This window comes from Akanthomyces muscarius, chromosome 3, assembly GCF_028009165.1.
Source record: "Akanthomyces muscarius strain Ve6 chromosome 3, whole genome shotgun sequence".
NCBI classification, from domain to species: domain Eukaryota; kingdom Fungi; phylum Ascomycota; class Sordariomycetes; order Hypocreales; family Cordycipitaceae; genus Akanthomyces; species Akanthomyces muscarius.
Window position 1 is genome coordinate 4,348,256 of NC_079243.1, and position 15,819 is coordinate 4,364,074.

Genomic DNA, 15,819 nt, shown 5'->3' on the forward strand with positions numbered 1-15,819 from the left:
GCGGAGCCGCCTCAGGCTTCACCAGCAACACCAGCAGCCAAAACCTCTGCGAATCCATCTACGCTCCTTTCCGATCGCCAATTGACGAAAAAAGAAAACACCCGTTATTCACTCAATCCAAACGACACCTGCACAAAGCCTCGCCCACAGCCGAATATGGCGAGACTGCCCATCGCCCTGGCGCCCACGCGCGCCTCGTGCCTCCTTTCCACAACCACCACACAAACCACGACGACATCCTCCCTACGCGTGCACGCCCGCCACGCCACGTTCATCGCGCGCCCGCGCCGCCCCTACAAGTTTACGCAAATGGTGCGCCTCTCCGACGGCTCGACCTACACCATGCGGACCACGTCGCCCGAGCCGCTGTACCGGCCGGCCAAGGACACGCGCAACTCGCTCCTGTGGCAGCCGAGCGAGAAGGCGCTGCGCAACGTGGAGCTCGACGAGGCCGGCCGTCTGGCGGCCTTCCGTGAGCGTTTCGGCCGCGGCTTCGACGCGGCCTCGGCCGCAGGGGAGGAAGGCGGCGAGGAGAGTGCTGCGCCCGAGTCCGCGACGGCGGGTGCGTCGGGCACGGGCGATGCGTTTGCGGATCTGCTGGCGGGCTACGCCCCCAAGGACAGCGGCTCGATGAAGGAGAGCGGACGGAAGAAGGCGCCTCCTGGAAAGCGCAAGTGATCGGGGGAGGGAGACTGGGTATGGCCCTGGGTTGGAAGAAGCCATTTGCTGCTGAAAGCGGCCCACTTGTAACACAATGTACACTTACATAGAATAACTTTTCCATTTCAATAAGCATGATGTCTCATGGTTGACTGGTATCTTGCTTCTGCTGTGGAACAGAAGGTGTGTTTACACGCGCGAGTTAATGCTTGCAAATAACGGTTTATGCAGACTAAAGCTGTATATTATGATGAAGGGTATCGTAGTGTTTTTCATATACAGGCCGCCATGGCATCCATCGAGAGAAGTCAGGACGCCGGTCCTTGAGAGCAAAGACGGCAAGGCAAAGAAACAAAATAGCTCGCTCGTACTGAAAGCAGATATAATCAATTAGCGCGCCCGCTTTTCACTTTTCCGCCTCCTTCCTCTCTGCTGGACAACTCGGGCTCTCGACGAGCGTCGTCTCCGACCATCTCCTCTCGCCGTCGTGCTTCTGCGTCTTCTCCCCTGCCGCTGCTTTCTCCTTGGTACTCAACAGCCTCTTCATCTGTTTGCGCGGCGCCTTGACGCTGCGCCAGCACGCCTGCAGCAGCCCGCTGCCATTCTGTGCTGTCGCTGCGCCTTTCTTATTCCCTTCCCGCGACTCTGTGGACGCCGAGGTGAGCGTGCACTCATCGTCCTCCCTGGGTCGTCGTCGGCGAGAGCAGCAGTCGGCTGCTTCTGCGCGGTGGCTGCGCGGCGCTGTGGTGGTCCAGATGAACTGGTATTTGGCGGCTTCGGCGGGCTCAATAGGCCACATGGACCTATCAATGTGTTGATCGAGAATGCGCATGCTATCCATTTTTGGCAAGATTTCTTGTCCGAATTTTTAGTCAGGCGTGGCTTGAAAGAATTGACTGGTTCTTGTCGCGACCGCAACTTGCGCGCGGGGCCTCGGAGCGGACAGCGTCGGCGAAAGGGGTGAGGGCGGACGTGCAGTAATGTAAAAAAATGCTTGACGATTCGACTGCCTCAAGAAAAGGACGTGTGTGAATAGGCAACGTAGTCTTTGTGCAAGCTATATTTCGAGTAAATTGCAAAAAGAAAAGGCGATGGTGGTGTACCTTGAGAAACAAGGACTCGTGGAGGACGGCCGAGTCAGCTGAAGGCTGGGGCGAGGCGAGACAGGCTCCTCCAATGTACAAGGATGCCCCACTGCGGCGCAATTTTCCAGCCAGGGCTTTGTCTCCGAACGAGTCGGGCGTTTTCGCCGCGGCTGAGACTCAGTCGGTCAGCTAAAAATCGCTAGCCTCCAGTCACTGTGACGCTAGTAGTTACAGCCCGCTTCGTCAAGTTGATAGCAAAGCGCAGCTTAATCGCCATAAATTGCTTATTTACCGATGAGGACTGTTCGGAGGCGCTGCATCTACACGAGCGCAGCCAATCTTGGTTCCCCCGCACGGAGCCTAACTTGGGTACAGATGGCAAGTTCCCGCCAGATGGCCACAATCAAGAGGCTTAGGTACTCTCCATGTACTTCCAACTGCATATATAATCAGGCAGGCGTATGTAGCCCAGCGATCCTGTTGACAGCTAACCCGTCCTGAATAGAGGCACGTTTCGGTATGCTTGGCTCTTTTACCCGCGGGACAAAAAGGCTGGCACAAAGAGTCGAGATGCGGAGGAAACAACAACGTTCGACTGCCAGAACAACGTTTCAACGCCCAAGTCTGCATCGTCACCACCACCAAAGCCGTTGTTGGACCCGTGGCGGAGCTGCCTGGATGATGTTTAGCCATACTGATTTTGACATGCCGCCCGGCGTATGGCGTCAAACCTGACAAGCATCTTCTCTTTCTACCAAATTACACTTTATCAGCGCTGGGTTTATTAGAGCACAGTGTGCACAGTTACACTATTTGATGTGCAAAAAAAAGAGTTGGGATGGGCCATCGCATCGATATCTAACCTGGGCTGCTCAATACACCGAACCACCCGACTGATCTAGGATCGATCGACGCTCCAGTGGACCCTAGCACCAAAAGACCAGTAAAAGGGATGTTTCTAAATTCACGACGGGTGATATGTTTTTGAACAAAAAATATCTGAATGCATGATACTGCGTACTACTCTCATCAGTCAATCGCAGTGGAACTTGTCTGTGAATGAACAAGTCTTAGCTGCAAAGCTAATACTACAACTCAACTCGAGCGTGCAGCATAGACATTTTCATAAAACGCCTTGCCAGAAAAATAATACCACCATGAAAAGATAATGTAGCTGTTCTTTAATCAGAATCTTCGTCCATCCTTGCCCGCGCACGGTCAATAGCCGTGTCGCCCGTGCCCTTGTTCGCAGTCTGGTATACGGGGGGCTTGTAGAATGCCGACGCATCGTCCTCGGCATCGAGCTGCATCAGGAACGTCTCCCACTTCTCAATCAACTACAAATGGCGTTAGCAATCCATCACAAAGGAAAAAAAGGCCGAGCGGGACGCGGTCTTACCTCCTTCTGTGCTTCAACAGCACTCTCCAAAAACGTCTCGACGCCGCTCTTAAAGTCCTCCACCTTTTCGCGCTCAAAGCGGTCCAACTCGGCGCGCATGCAGCGGCCCATATCCTCAAACAAGAGCCGAGCCTGATGCACCTTTTTCTCGGCCTCGGCCACCTCGCCATTCATCTGGTGTAGACGGTCCTGCTGACTCTTGCCCTGGCGCAGCAGCTTATCCTGTGTGGCCTTTTTCTTTTGCAGCTCCGACTCGGCCGAGTGCCACGCGTAGAAGCCCTTTTGGCGCTGGCCAAAAGCCTGCTTGACAGACCCAATCAGCCGAATGTACTCTTCAATTGTGATGCCAAACGTCAGCACGTCCTGCTGCGCCTGGCGGTCGTAGACGTCGCGGATGGTAAGCTGCAAGTCGGAGAGCGCATCGAGGGGTTGCGACAGCGACTGCGACAGCTCCACGGTAGACAGGGCATGCAGAGAGGCAGAGAACTCGCCGGCGGCCTCGGCCATCATCTTGCGCTGTCCGACCATTGTCTCCATGGCCTTGAGCAGTCCTCGCAGCTGGTTCTCCAGCGCATCGAGGTACACCTTGCGGTCGTGGAACCAGTCGTCCTGCTCCACAAACTTGCTGCCACCACCAACATTGATGCCAAGCGAGCCCAGCACACCCTTGCTCTCCGAGGGCAGAGGGTCGCGGCGCTCCTTTTGCTTCACATCCACATTAAAGGCTTCGCTTTCCAGGAATATCTTGACATCGCCATCGTGCTGCAGGGTCGGGTGTGCGGTAATCTTGTTCAGCATCTTCTCCAGAGCCGCGCGTCTGGCCTCGACAAAGTTACTGTCAAAGCGACCGACGGCCTGCTTATCGGGAGGCGGAGGCACCACGTAGCCGGGATTGCTTCCGTGCAAGGAGTTGTATAGCCAGAGGAAGTCTCGGTACCGACGCTTGACCTCGAATTCGGGTTGCTTATAGGCGCGGGAAGTAGTCTGGTTGAACACGTGTTAGTCATGCTGGGTTCCTCGTCATGTCGAGAACCGGAGCTGCACACCTTTGTCCGCACGGAATAGACAATGTGCGAGCTTGTCAGGTCACCAATCTTAACCGGGTCTCCAACACTGATGTGGAAAGTCGGCTTGGAAGCCTGCTCCACGCTGACGCTGGGTCGCTGGCCGCTTTGGTTGCTGCTGGGAAGGGCAGCGTCCACGGGCGGTGGCACGCGGGGCCCTCTCGACCCGGCATCCAAGTCATCGTCGTCGTCGTCGATGCGGTGCGGGTCGGCCGGGCGTCGAGGCTGGGCCTGCTGCGGCGGCATTGTCGTGCGCATCACCAGCTGCTCCTTTTGCGGCGGGGCCGGCGGTCTCGCCTCGGCAGCACCGGCATCGTCGTCGTTGGAAGCGCTCAGCGGGCCGAGGGGATCTTCAACGGCCTCGAGGCGTGTGGGCTGGGCGACCAGACGACGAGGACCACGCGAGGGGCGGGCTGCCGAGGGCGAGGATGTGCTGCCGGCCTGCGCCGTGTTCGACGAGGTACCTGTGGCTGGCGGGGCGTCGCCCTGCGAGGTGGCCTGGTTCGAGTCGGCCCATGGGGACTCCTCGACGTCCATGATGAGATTGGTGCGGCCGCGACGGATTGGTTTGCGGCAGGGTCGTGTGTTGTTGGTTGAGGGAAAGAAGAGTGTTGGAGATGCAAGGGTGGTGGCTGAGCGATGGCAGGCACCAAGCTCCGAGAGCATCAACGTCAGTGGAGGTCGGTCACCTGGAGGACTTGCGTAAGGTCGGCGCCGCCCCACCTGCTCCTCCACCTCATTAACATCTGGTGTTGGACACTCAATATTAGTTCTACGTTATCGTGATGTAGAGGAAATGTAATGGTGATTTGAGAATTACTTCAATCGGTATTCCCCAACAGATCGTTTAGCAAGCACCGCGGGGGTATAAGCTTCACCTGTTGTCTGCCTAGCTAGTTTACAAAACGACTCCAAACGCCTGCACAACCGCAGCTGATCCAATTGCGAGCTGCCATAAACTCGCAACCTGTACAATATCCTGCGAAACTAATTTTTTCGTCTTCTCGAAACTGACGCGTCATGATATTTACCGCTCAGGCTCATAACAGCCTCCCACTACTACCAAGTTCATTCTTGTAAACTTGACCTTGGTGACTGGCGTCTTCTTAGTAGGGAATGCGCTGATCTGGTCCGGGGTGATCATGACCTCCTTGCCCTTCTTCTTGGAGCTGCCTACCGGGCCTGCCGAGGCGGATCCTTGCTGCGTCGCGCCTCCAGCCGCTCGGGAAGCATCTTGCGGACCGGCATTCAGAGTCTCGGCACCCGCAAGCGCACTCGCATCAAGGCCTGCTTGTTGCGCCGCCTTCTGAGGATCGGCGGGAGATTCCACGTCCCACAAACGAACGGTCCCATCTTGCCCGCCAGAGGCAAGCACATTGGATTCGACGCTAAAGCTCAGAGACCAGATGCCACCCTTTCCGTGACCGCGGGACCGCTTAATGCGTGTACCTTTGGCAATATCCCAGAAAAAGATGTTGCCAGCAATATCGGCACTAGCAAGGAGTTTGCCGTTGGGCGCGCATTCCAGAGCGCTGATATAATCGGTGTGTCCTGGGAATACTCGCACGCAGGCACCCGTGACGACGGACCACATGCGGATGGACTTGTCGGTTTCGTCAGAGGCAGAAAATGCGTACATGCCGTTAGGATGCCAGGTCAGCGCCGAAATCGATGTGTCATGCCCAACAAATAAGCGCTGCGGCGAAGCATGATCTTGCATCCAGAGTCGGAGAGTCTTGTCGTAGCCACCGCTCAGGAAGTAGTGCCCGTGAGGACCCCATTGGGCTCGAAACACTGGACCATCATGAGACTTGTACACGGCGAGACACGTCCATGATTCAAGAGACCAAAGTCTAACCTGACCATCGGCAGAGCAAGACAACAGCAGCTTGGGCTTCGTATCAATTTTAGCACCCGGCTGGCCCTCGTCTCCAAACAGTCGATGGGGTGCGCCAGCTGCCGAGTCGGAGAACGAGACATCATATACAGGCCCAGAGTGGCCAATCAGTTTCCTGCTGTTGAACTTGGAGTCCTTTTCATGTGCATTCATTGATGACAGGGCTTTGCCATCCAAGGACCAAACTCTGATGTATGATTCGGACGTGCCAGCGGCGACGAGTTGACCGTCATCGGAAAAGTCCATGCACGCAACGCCCCCTAGGGTGTTGTGGAATGTAAACATGCAGGCGCTGACAGCAACTCCGACGCCTCCAGTCCGCCCTTCAATCTTGAAACGGTCTCTGTTTTCGCGGAGCTTCTGCATCTCTAGCATAATGTCTCGCGGTCTCGACGGAGGTAGGGGCAGGTCGGCTCGGCTCGGAACGTCGTCACTTTCTTCCTTTTTGATTTTTTGATCAAATTCTTCCAAAAGGGTTGCGGTACCCGGCGCTGAGGGGTTGCGCTTCTCTTCGTCCTCGATTTCGGCACGAATGTCGTCGCGCAAATCAGCCTCCATAGGGAAAGGCCCCAGCTGCAAAGGAGCAGCGGGATCCAGAACATCCTTGTTTGAAAGGCCCAGCTTGATACCAGGCACGCCCTCCTTCGTATCAATGTCATCCATATCCAAGTTCTTGGCGCGGCGAAAGACGGCCTCGAAGCTAAACGGAGTAATGGGACCGCGCTGTGTCGAGTCAATCTGGCAGTGATTGACTAGGATGTGGCGGATAACTGCCCCGCCTTGCTCGGACTCGCGCTCAAGAAAGTTGAACAAGTCCCCGGTGGCATGTTGGTTCAGCGGGATTCTGTACTTGTTGTTCTTATAGAGTTGAATGACGGGGTTCTCAGCGGTATGTGCTGGTAGTGTGACAGTCGCAAAAGTTTTGAGGTCGTCTGCATGGGCCGTCTGGAACTGGGGGCCCATGTCTTTGAGATAAATTTTGGCGTCCTCGGTATAACCACTTTCAACCAGGGCGATGTACGAGTAGACGAAGACTGGCCACAGCAGCTTGGACAGCTCAAACTGGTTGGAGTTAGACATAGGCCAGTACCGCAGAGTTCAGAATCACGCACCTTGTAGATGTCGAGGTTGTTGAAAACCCACATCTTTAGAAGCCGATATGCTTTGCCGTACTTCTTGGGCCCCAGAGTCGCAGGCTGGTGGATAGGCTTACCATCTGAGCCGAGATGCTTCGACTCCTGGCGGAAGATCTCTTCGGTGCGGTTAAAGCCCCTCTTAAGCAAGTAGTCCGTAACCTTTGGCGCTGATCAGCAATGGTCCTGGGGAGCTGTATGGTTCATGATGCAGCAACGCCAGCATATAGCTATGTAGTGCGTCGCGTCGCATCTGGCAGAGCTGCTTTGACGATGCGCTTTCCCTGATACTTACTATTTGATTCAGGTTCTGATTGGACATGGCACCCCCTGCCGCCGACGTTGTCGCAGCGGCAGCTGGGGCTGCAGGTGGTGGTGCCGGCGTGGGGGCCGGTTGGCCATAAACTGGGGGGGGAACTGGTGTTTGCTGCGTCATGCTGTCGAGATATGAGATGCTTGGCGAGCTTCCGGTCGTGTTTCTAACGCGAGTCGATCGGGATGGTGCGATGTGCCCGGTCAAGCGCGGCAGTAGCTGATGTTGGAGCGAGGGATGCGACCCGAATCCTCGCGTGCCGTACAATGCACGTTGCGTCGCGGGCGCACAGTGTGTCCCGCAGAGAGTCGAATGGTAGAGTTGTGTCTGCTTCGATAATGGGTGCGTAGAATGATGATTACCCCTGGGAGGTCGGGCGCGCGCGTGTGAGCATCTGTCGCATTGATGGAAGTAGGGAAAGTAAAGATGGAGAGTTGCGAAGCGACTTCAGTTCGAGACTTGCCCCACATTATTTGCCGCGCAGCATTTGGTTCACGAAGCTTTACAGATGGCACACTGGGGCAGATGTTCCATCAGATGGCTTTAGGCTCTTATAAATTTATCAGTCTCTTATATACAAATTGCTCGGGATATTTAATCGAATATCATGGCGCAGAACAGGGCTTTGCATGGGAAATATGTCACGTGTGTTGGTGCCGCAAGATGCTCAAAGAAACAGAAACGCGCCAGGAAGGAGATACCAAGGAGTAGGCTGCCTGCAGCAGTGAATTTCGAGATAGGACGTTATGACTGATTTATTCATTTGTTGATCTATCTAACATTTACACCCGGCGTTTGGCACGTAAGAATGTGCGGCTATACCTAGTTCGCGTGCACGTTCCCCCACTCTACACCACCCACTCGCCACTGTAGATGCATCTGTCGCACAGCCATCACCCAACCCATTTCTTCAACGCCAACTTCCAGCGACAAACGCCAGATCGCGATCCGTAATGACCTCACCAAGTGACGTGGCTATGGAAGACGGCCCGTCTTCCGGCGTCCATGAACCCTTCACCATTGAAGAAAACATCAGCCAACTCAATGCCGTCGACAAGTCGGCCGTGGAGCTCATGAGCCACGCCGCCACGGCCCTCAGCTCCCTCACCACGCCCTCCTCGGCAGGCTCCCCGGAGGACATGAACAGACCGGACGTCGAGGTGGACGCGCCCGCCGCCACCGCGGCCTTTACTCGGTCCACCGACGCCTTCCTCACGGCGCTGCACGACATTGACGTGCGCATGAAGCGCCAGATCATGGCGCTCGAGGAGGCGGGCATCGTCAACCTCAACAACGCATCGCGCGCCGACCCCAACGCCTCGATCAAGGCATCGCTCAGGCCCAATGGGCTCGGTGCCGTCGGCAACCTGGACGTTGGATGGCTCAACAGTCGCAGCACAAAGGTCGAGCGGGACATGGAAGCTGAGCTCTGGGACAAGGCCAAGAAGCTCCTCGAGTCGCAGGGCGACAACCTCGAGTCGCAGGGCGACAAAAAATGAACATTGCTGGCATAGTTTCGGGTAGTATGCGGCGAGCATGGCTGGTATTAACCTTTGGCTTTTGTTTTTGGCGTTTTGATCAATGGAGTACAATCGAGTTTCGGCTTTGGGCCATTCTTTTTTTTAGAATTCTTTTTGGGTGGTGGTCGTGGCGTCTTGAAAAGACCCCGGCTTTATACTGGCGGCTTTTATTTGCAGAGCCAAGAAGAGCACCAGTCAATGAAGCCGAATTGAAACAATACCAAAGAAACAAAGACCATTGAAAATTGTCTCTAACCCAAAGCATTCTCATGTCGAGCCGCACCAGCCACTCAGTCGTGATGCGGCCTGACTTGAGAGCTATAAGTACGACACGATGCTTCTTCGTTTCTCATCAACCATCATCATCAGCATTACAAGCTTCTCTCCCTTTTCTACCAATTACCGCATCAACGATACAAAGCTTCGCACCACCACCATACCCAATAAAATGCCCGGCTCGCTCAACTCCAACGACCCCGACAACATGAGAAACTGCCTGCCTCATGGCGAGTCCGCCATTGCCGCCCTTTCCGTCGCCTTTGTCTTTCTTCTCGCCGCCGTTGGCTATCTTGCTTACAAGAGCCACCACACCAAGTCGACGATGGTGCGTCTCAGGTCTAAAATTCGCCGTCTTGAGGGCGGAGAGCTGAGAGAGAAGGACAGACGGTTGAGCATGAATGCCAAGACCACGGCAACAGCACCGGCGGAATAGGAAAGCCGCTCTGCGCTGCGAGGCCGCAGTGCATCGCGTCAGCACGTTCTTCACTGACAACATACAGGGGCTGGTGGGGTGCTTCGAGGGAGCACAGCGTGACTTGCTCGGATGAGAGATTTGCGTCAGAATTTTTGTTATAGCTGATGTTGATATGAAGTAATCCGAATTCGTGGCTTTTTCTTTTAGCCCACGTGAAACTGTTGTGCGCGAAGCTATCTATTCAACGTAATGCTGCGGCGGTGAGTGTCCAATCTACATCGCTAGACCTCCGACGATTGTTCACAAGCCTGTACAATTAACAGGGACGATAATATTCATCAGTGCGACTCTATTTTACAAAGGTTTGGCGTTTGCATAGAGTTGAGCAGCAGAGCGGGCCGTCGCGGCTGGTGCTGTGAGCTCTGCATGAACCAGTATTTAAGAACTACAATCCTGTTTCCCCTACAAAATGAACAATGATTTTTCTGTTCACCATCTCATCTTTTCCGGCCCTCTTTCTCTGCTTATGAAGCAACTTAAGATCCAGACCCTATGCAATCTTCCAAATAATATTTCTGCCAATACTCTTGCCCAGTTTCGCCAATCCTGCAATGGTTTTACCGCGGCGAAAAAAGCCCATTCGCTCTTGTAGTTCGCTTTTCTGGTACTAAAAAAAAGTTTATAACTACTACTAAACAGCAGTCTTACACTTACACATGCGGTCTTGCTTTCGAAACCTTTGTATAAAGACAGACTTCTTTGCAGAACGGTCAAAGACGCAGATACACGAAACTAGGCATGTCAAAGAAGCAGTTTACTTAGCCAATTGACAAAGAAATGCCGTCTTTCAGTCTATTTCAAAAAAATTGGATATCGCTTGCGTTGTTCTCTTTATATAAATTACAGCCTGCCCCGCCTCCTGGACATCTATCAGCATCTCCAGCGTCACGATCATCGTCACCAACACTACCAGTACCACCAACACTCCTAACTCCGACTACCAGCACTCCTAACGCTGCTACCATGACGCTCATCTCTACTAACATCTCCCAGCCCCGCACCGTCGTGCCTGGCGACGGAAGTACGCATAGTCCACCCACGGAGGGAGACTTGCACCTCGTAAAACGTTCGTGGCCGGGCGATGCTGCGTCCCAATTCGGCCTCTTTTCATTGATTGCCGCGGGACTTCTGTTTTTCGTCTTGGTTTGGTGCTTCATTAAGGGATGGGTACGCGTGCCATACTCAGCGCGCCGGGAAGAATCGCTGATTCAAAGTCGGCGGGCTTACGAGTCGCAGATTCTCCAAGACTGCAGCAACCTCGAGGCCGGCCCGCGTCCGGCTGCACCAGCCCGTGCTCAGACGTCGCCAGATGCGCCATTCCACGCTCATACGACGGTGGTTGCGCCGTCTCGCGCTCGCATGCCGCATCATCAGGGCGTAGGAGTGCGCCGCCGCAGCTCGGTTGACTCTCCCCCTCCCTATAGCCGGTATCCAGTTTGAGGTGTGACCGCCTGAAAGTACTTGTAGGACGAGCTACGGAGGTAAGTTATTTCTCAGGTGAAGCTCGCACCGTACCAGCTGGTTTGGGGAAGGGACTATTGCAGAAAGATTTACAAATGAACAGGTGCAGTGGTGAGACTATGGCTGTTAGATGTGTTGAGTCATTTGGCTAGCCAAGTTTGTGTTATTATAATGATAGAGCCAAAAAGAACAAGCAAAAGGAGCCAAACCACATGGCCATGTGAAAAAGAATGCTGATGATGCTTCACAATTGTGCCCGCTGTGTTAAATGATGTGGGCAACATGCCAAAGGGGTGCTGAGAAGAAACCCCTGTTTGCCGCAACACACTAGAGAAGAGCCTCTTTGGTACTCTCCCGTCCTCAATAGCCAACCCTTTTCAGAGTCTTATTTAGGTCAATGTTCATGTAGGGACGCAATTGCGGGGGATATACGATGACATTAACCACGGCAGAATGGTCCTTTAGCTACCCTAAACTGCGACTGACACCAGCTAAAGAAGTTGGGGAACAACGCCAGGGTGCTATTTAGGGCTTACCGAGAGAATTGTTCGTGACTCACTCACAAAATGCTCTGCGGTTTATACACCCGCTAGTTGAGGGCACTAGGCCCGGCGCCGACCTATATGGACCAGGCCAGTGCCATGGATAAGCAAAGCCCAACAGCGGTTGGAAAAGGTCAAGTTCGACGGGAAACAACAACGTTCACTGTCACAGCTTGATTTCACGAAACAATAGAATGGAGTCTGAAGCTGCCGAAGCCTGGATTGCAGGCTACCTAGCCTGCAACCCAGAGTATACTTCAGCAGCTCCTCTAGAAGGAGGGGTCAGCAATTATGTGTATCGTCTGACGCGGGCAGACGGCTCAAGCGTTATTCTCAAGCACGCAGAGCCGCACGCGATACACGACGAGAACTGGGCCATGGATATGAAGCGCGTGAAATATGAGCACGCAGCGCTATCATCCATCTCAAAGGCGCTGCTGTCTAGCGCTGCAGCCCGAGAAGCAAACGTGGAGGTTCCGAGCGCGATTGCATACGATGCGGACAATTACAACCTCATATTGAGCGATTGCGGCGCAGCCACAAAAGACCTGCACACGGCATTCCCGTCTTTGACGCCGGCTCAGCGTGTGGACACTGGACGACGGCTCGGCCTGTGGCTCGCCTCATTACATCACTGCAACGCAATTGACAAGGCAACCTTTTATGCCGACGAGACGCGAGATCGCCAGGGAATGGACCAGAGAATCGACCTGCTGAGCGCTGGTCTGCCGGCCGGGGGCACGCCGGTCGAAAAGGCGGCCTTTGTCGCGCTGCTTGAGCCGTTTGCCGCGGCGGCCATCCAGCGTAGCAGCCGCTGCGTCGTGCACGGCGACTTTTGGCCGGGGAACGTCCTCGTCGGACCACCTCACGAAAAGGACGACGCGGCACAAGACTTGCTCGCCGTGATTGACTGGGAGGGCGTGGGCCTCGGCACCGGGGCACTGGACGTTGGCGCCATGGCGGCCGAGGCTTGGCTGCTCTGTCATTTCCACCGCGAGTCGGCGCGCGCGTCAGTCGTCGAGCCCGAGGACTTTGGCATGCTGGAGGCGTTTCTGGGGAGCTATCTCGAAGCAGCAGGGCAGGTGGAGGAGGCGTTTGTCGAGCAAGCGGTGGTGCAGTTTGCGATTAACCTGTCCGTGGGACGGGGTGGCAAGCAGCTGATGCGTCCGGTCAAGGGACTGGGGTGCGAAATTGTCGAGCTGGTGATGGGAAAGAAGGAAGAGAATTGGAAGAGGGGAATGTTGGCTCTGGGCTGGGGAACGGAGGCATGGCGAGACTGGTTTGCGGGCCAATAGGTAGAAATGGAAGGGAGTGATGGAGCGAGTGGCCAGAACTTGACTACTCATGAGTTGTTGAAAAAACAGAGATAGAAATAAGAAAATAATATGAACAAGAAGCAATAAAAATGTACCAAAGTGTTCAAAAGCTGAAAGAACATGTCCTAACATTTGTACCTATGATAGGTACCTAGTTAACTTGACCTGTGTTGATTCCAGTGATGATGGCCCCTGTAATGCCAAGAACTACGGAGGGGGGTGGCAAAAAAAGACGCCGGCGGCTGCTAGCCACGTAGAAGAAAGAAATTAAAGGAGACAAGAAGAACCACGTAAATAAAAAGCCGTAAGAGAAATTGGAAGAAGAATAGAAAATAGCGAAATAAGGAAATAATAGGTAAAAGAAATAATGAGCCACTGCTTCCACTACTTTGAGCGGCATCTTTTTTTTGTCACCCACTTGCTAAGGTACGGTCGCTGCGGCCCACTGGTGTTAGTGGCGGGGGCCAATCAACAGGTACCTAATTTGGCCCTGATTATCCGTAGTGACAGCTGGCTAGCACTTTAGATCCGGCCTTCCGCGACTTTTGACGCCCCCTTTCGTCGTTCAAGCACCATCGCGTCGTCTCTTTCTTTTGAACCTCTGCTTACGACGAAAACAATTGAGTTGCGAAAGACCGGCTGTGCATCGTCTCTCAGTCCCTTGGCTCCCACTACCACGCCTACCCGTCGTCTCCGGCGCTGCCGTCTGCTCTCGACACAGACACGTACACGCGCCACTGCTCGTCCCAAGTCGAAACACAACCCCGGATCTGGCACACGCAACGATGGCCATCGGACGAATGCACAACGCCGCTGGCCGGGCGTCGGCGGCATCTCTACTTCTTGCTGCTGCCTTGTTTGGCGCTGCTCGGGCTCACGACCACCATGGGGGCGAGTCTGCGATCCCAGAAGGCGAGACGGTCACCAAAGAGCCTCTTGTGCGCACCTACCAGTCGGGACACCACACGTGGGGGATAACTAGCTGACACTCCGGCAGGACAACATTACATGGCTGCACATCTTTGTCCAGATGCTTGCCTACGGCGTCATTTTCCCGATCGGCATGGTTCTCGGTGTAAGTTGATCCCTTCCCGATATCGATCCCTGTCATGTCCTCGCCTAACCCTTCCCCAGATGGCCAAATCGCGATGGCACGTCCCGACCCAGGTTGTTGGTTCCTCTCTGGCTCTCCTCGGATTCTTCCTCGGACACGCACACGGCGGCCGCCAATACATCGGCAACAACGTCCACTCCTTCTTCGCCAACATCCTCCAGCTACTCCTCATCGCCCAGATTGTGCTCGGTCTGTACCTCAAGGGCCACTGGGAGCGCGGCATCAACGGCCGCATCCGTCTTCTGATTCGCCCATTCCACTCCGTCATTGGCAAGGCCATGCCTCTGCTCGCCTGGGTCCAGATGGTATTTGGTGGCATCACGACGCTCGGCTTCTGCCAGGGCGATCACCTGGGCCAGTGCGCTGCCCACTTCATCATGGGCGGCGCCTTCATCGCCTACGGTATTCTCCTCACCATTATTCTTCTCGCAGGACAAGTTTGGGTCCGCCGCACCGGTCGCTCGCAGGAGTTCTTCGACAGCTCCGTTATTGCCGTCTGGGGCTGCATCAACACCTTCACCGAGCACCGCTGGGGCACCGCCTGGGTCAAGAACGACTGGCAGCACACCACCATGGGAGTCGTCTGGTGGTGCGCTGGCTTGGCCGGTATCTGGCTCAGCCGCGACCGCGACGGAAACCCCAAGCGCAACTTTATTCCCGCCTTTGTCATCTTCATCACCGGCTGGGCCATGTCTGCGCATCCTCAGGAGCTCATGGTCAGCGCCATGACGCACGCCATGTTTGGCAAGACGCTGATGGCTGTTGGTGTGACTCGTGTCATTGAAATCGCCTTTATCCTCAAGGACAAACAGTCGCTGCACGAGAGCGGCCGCACGTGGAACAGCTTCCAATACATTCCCGTCTTTCTCATGTACGCTGCCGGTTTCCTCTTTATGGGTGCCACCGAGGAGCAGATGAACCTCGTCGCCGCGTCTGGCATGGACGGCGTTTCGTACACGCTCATTCTCTACTCCCTGGCCTTTATGACTTTCCTGTTTGCAAACATGCTTATTCATCTCTACGATCGCCTCTCGGCCGACGATGAGGGCGCCAAATATAGCAACGGCCACATTCGCCTCAATGGTAGTGCTGCCCATGAGGAAGGCCGTCTCCGCGACGCTGAAGAATTCGAGCTCGAAGGTCTCAGCGACGACGAGGATCATGATGAGAGCCAGCGCATGCTCAACCGGGGCGAGAGAGCGAGCACCGACACACCAAGCACACTTGGCCGCAACAATCATACCTCGGCGCACTAAAGTCTAAAGCTGCATGGCTTATTATCGGCCAAATTGAATTAATTACACACATTATCACGGCGTCTTGGATGGGGAAATTGATTTTACGGATGCAGGCATATTGTAATTGCTAGGAGTGGAATGTGCCACGAGGTCTTTTCTTTTTAGTATAAAAGCTAGCTGCAATAGCTTGCACAGAGTAAAATTTGATGATAAGCCAGCTAGTAGCTTTTTACGATACATGAATGGTAATAGCTCTACATTCATCAATTTCGTCTTCATCGGCTCTGTACATGGCTATGAGGTGTTGCCCAAAACCGCCAAGG

The 15,819-nt window shown here is 54.6% G+C and overlaps 8 protein-coding genes across 8 annotated transcripts; 5 read left to right on the top strand and 3 right to left on the bottom strand.

Annotated features, from left to right (window-relative positions):
* Nucleotides 1-156: 156 nt before the first annotated feature.
* Nucleotides 157-678, top strand: LMH87_002825 (uncharacterized protein; the record flags this gene model as incomplete). Its single annotated transcript, XM_056194344.1, has 1 exon — nt 157-678. One exon carries the CDS (start codon nt 157-159, stop codon nt 676-678), a length of 522 nt encoding a protein of 173 aa, XP_056051291.1.
* Nucleotides 679-1,066: 388 nt separating this feature from the next.
* Nucleotides 1,067-1,501, bottom strand: LMH87_002826 (uncharacterized protein; the record flags this gene model as incomplete). Its single annotated transcript, XM_056194345.1, has 1 exon — nt 1,067-1,501. The coding sequence occupies one exon, from the start codon at nt 1,499-1,501 to the stop codon at nt 1,067-1,069; it is 435 nt and encodes a 144-aa protein (XP_056051292.1).
* A 637-nt stretch (nt 1,502-2,138) lies between these two features.
* On the top strand, nt 2,139-2,434 carry LMH87_002827 (uncharacterized protein; the record flags this gene model as incomplete). The annotated part of the gene is made up of 2 exons (XM_056194346.1): nt 2,139-2,161; nt 2,251-2,434. The coding sequence occupies 2 exons, from the start codon at nt 2,139-2,141 to the stop codon at nt 2,432-2,434; spliced, it is 207 nt and encodes a 68-aa protein (XP_056051293.1).
* A 492-nt stretch (nt 2,435-2,926) lies between these two features.
* Nucleotides 2,927-4,874, bottom strand: LMH87_002828 (uncharacterized protein; the record flags this gene model as incomplete). Its single annotated transcript, XM_056194347.1, has 3 exons — nt 2,927-3,082; nt 3,145-4,128; nt 4,191-4,874. The coding sequence occupies 3 exons, from the start codon at nt 4,872-4,874 to the stop codon at nt 2,927-2,929; spliced, it is 1,824 nt and encodes a 607-aa protein (XP_056051294.1).
* A 361-nt stretch (nt 4,875-5,235) lies between these two features.
* Nucleotides 5,236-7,674, bottom strand: LMH87_002829 (uncharacterized protein; the record flags this gene model as incomplete). Its single annotated transcript, XM_056194348.1, has 3 exons — nt 5,236-7,167; nt 7,218-7,400; nt 7,534-7,674. The coding sequence occupies 3 exons, from the start codon at nt 7,672-7,674 to the stop codon at nt 5,236-5,238; spliced, it is 2,256 nt and encodes a 751-aa protein (XP_056051295.1).
* An 854-nt stretch (nt 7,675-8,528) lies between these two features.
* LMH87_002830 (uncharacterized protein) lies at nt 8,529-9,050 on the top strand (the record flags this gene model as incomplete). Its single annotated transcript, XM_056194349.1, has 1 exon — nt 8,529-9,050. The coding sequence occupies one exon, from the start codon at nt 8,529-8,531 to the stop codon at nt 9,048-9,050; it is 522 nt and encodes a 173-aa protein (XP_056051296.1).
* Nucleotides 9,051-12,022: 2,972 nt separating this feature from the next.
* Nucleotides 12,023-13,123, top strand: LMH87_002831 (uncharacterized protein; the record flags this gene model as incomplete). Its single annotated transcript, XM_056194350.1, has 1 exon — nt 12,023-13,123. One exon carries the CDS (start codon nt 12,023-12,025, stop codon nt 13,121-13,123), a length of 1,101 nt encoding a protein of 366 aa, XP_056051297.1.
* An 806-nt stretch (nt 13,124-13,929) lies between these two features.
* LMH87_002832 (uncharacterized protein) lies at nt 13,930-15,514 on the top strand (the record flags this gene model as incomplete). The annotated part of the gene is made up of 3 exons (XM_056194351.1): nt 13,930-14,082; nt 14,142-14,219; nt 14,279-15,514. 3 exons carry the CDS (start codon nt 13,930-13,932, stop codon nt 15,512-15,514), a joined length of 1,467 nt encoding a protein of 488 aa, XP_056051298.1.
* Nucleotides 15,515-15,819: the final 305 nt, after the last annotated feature.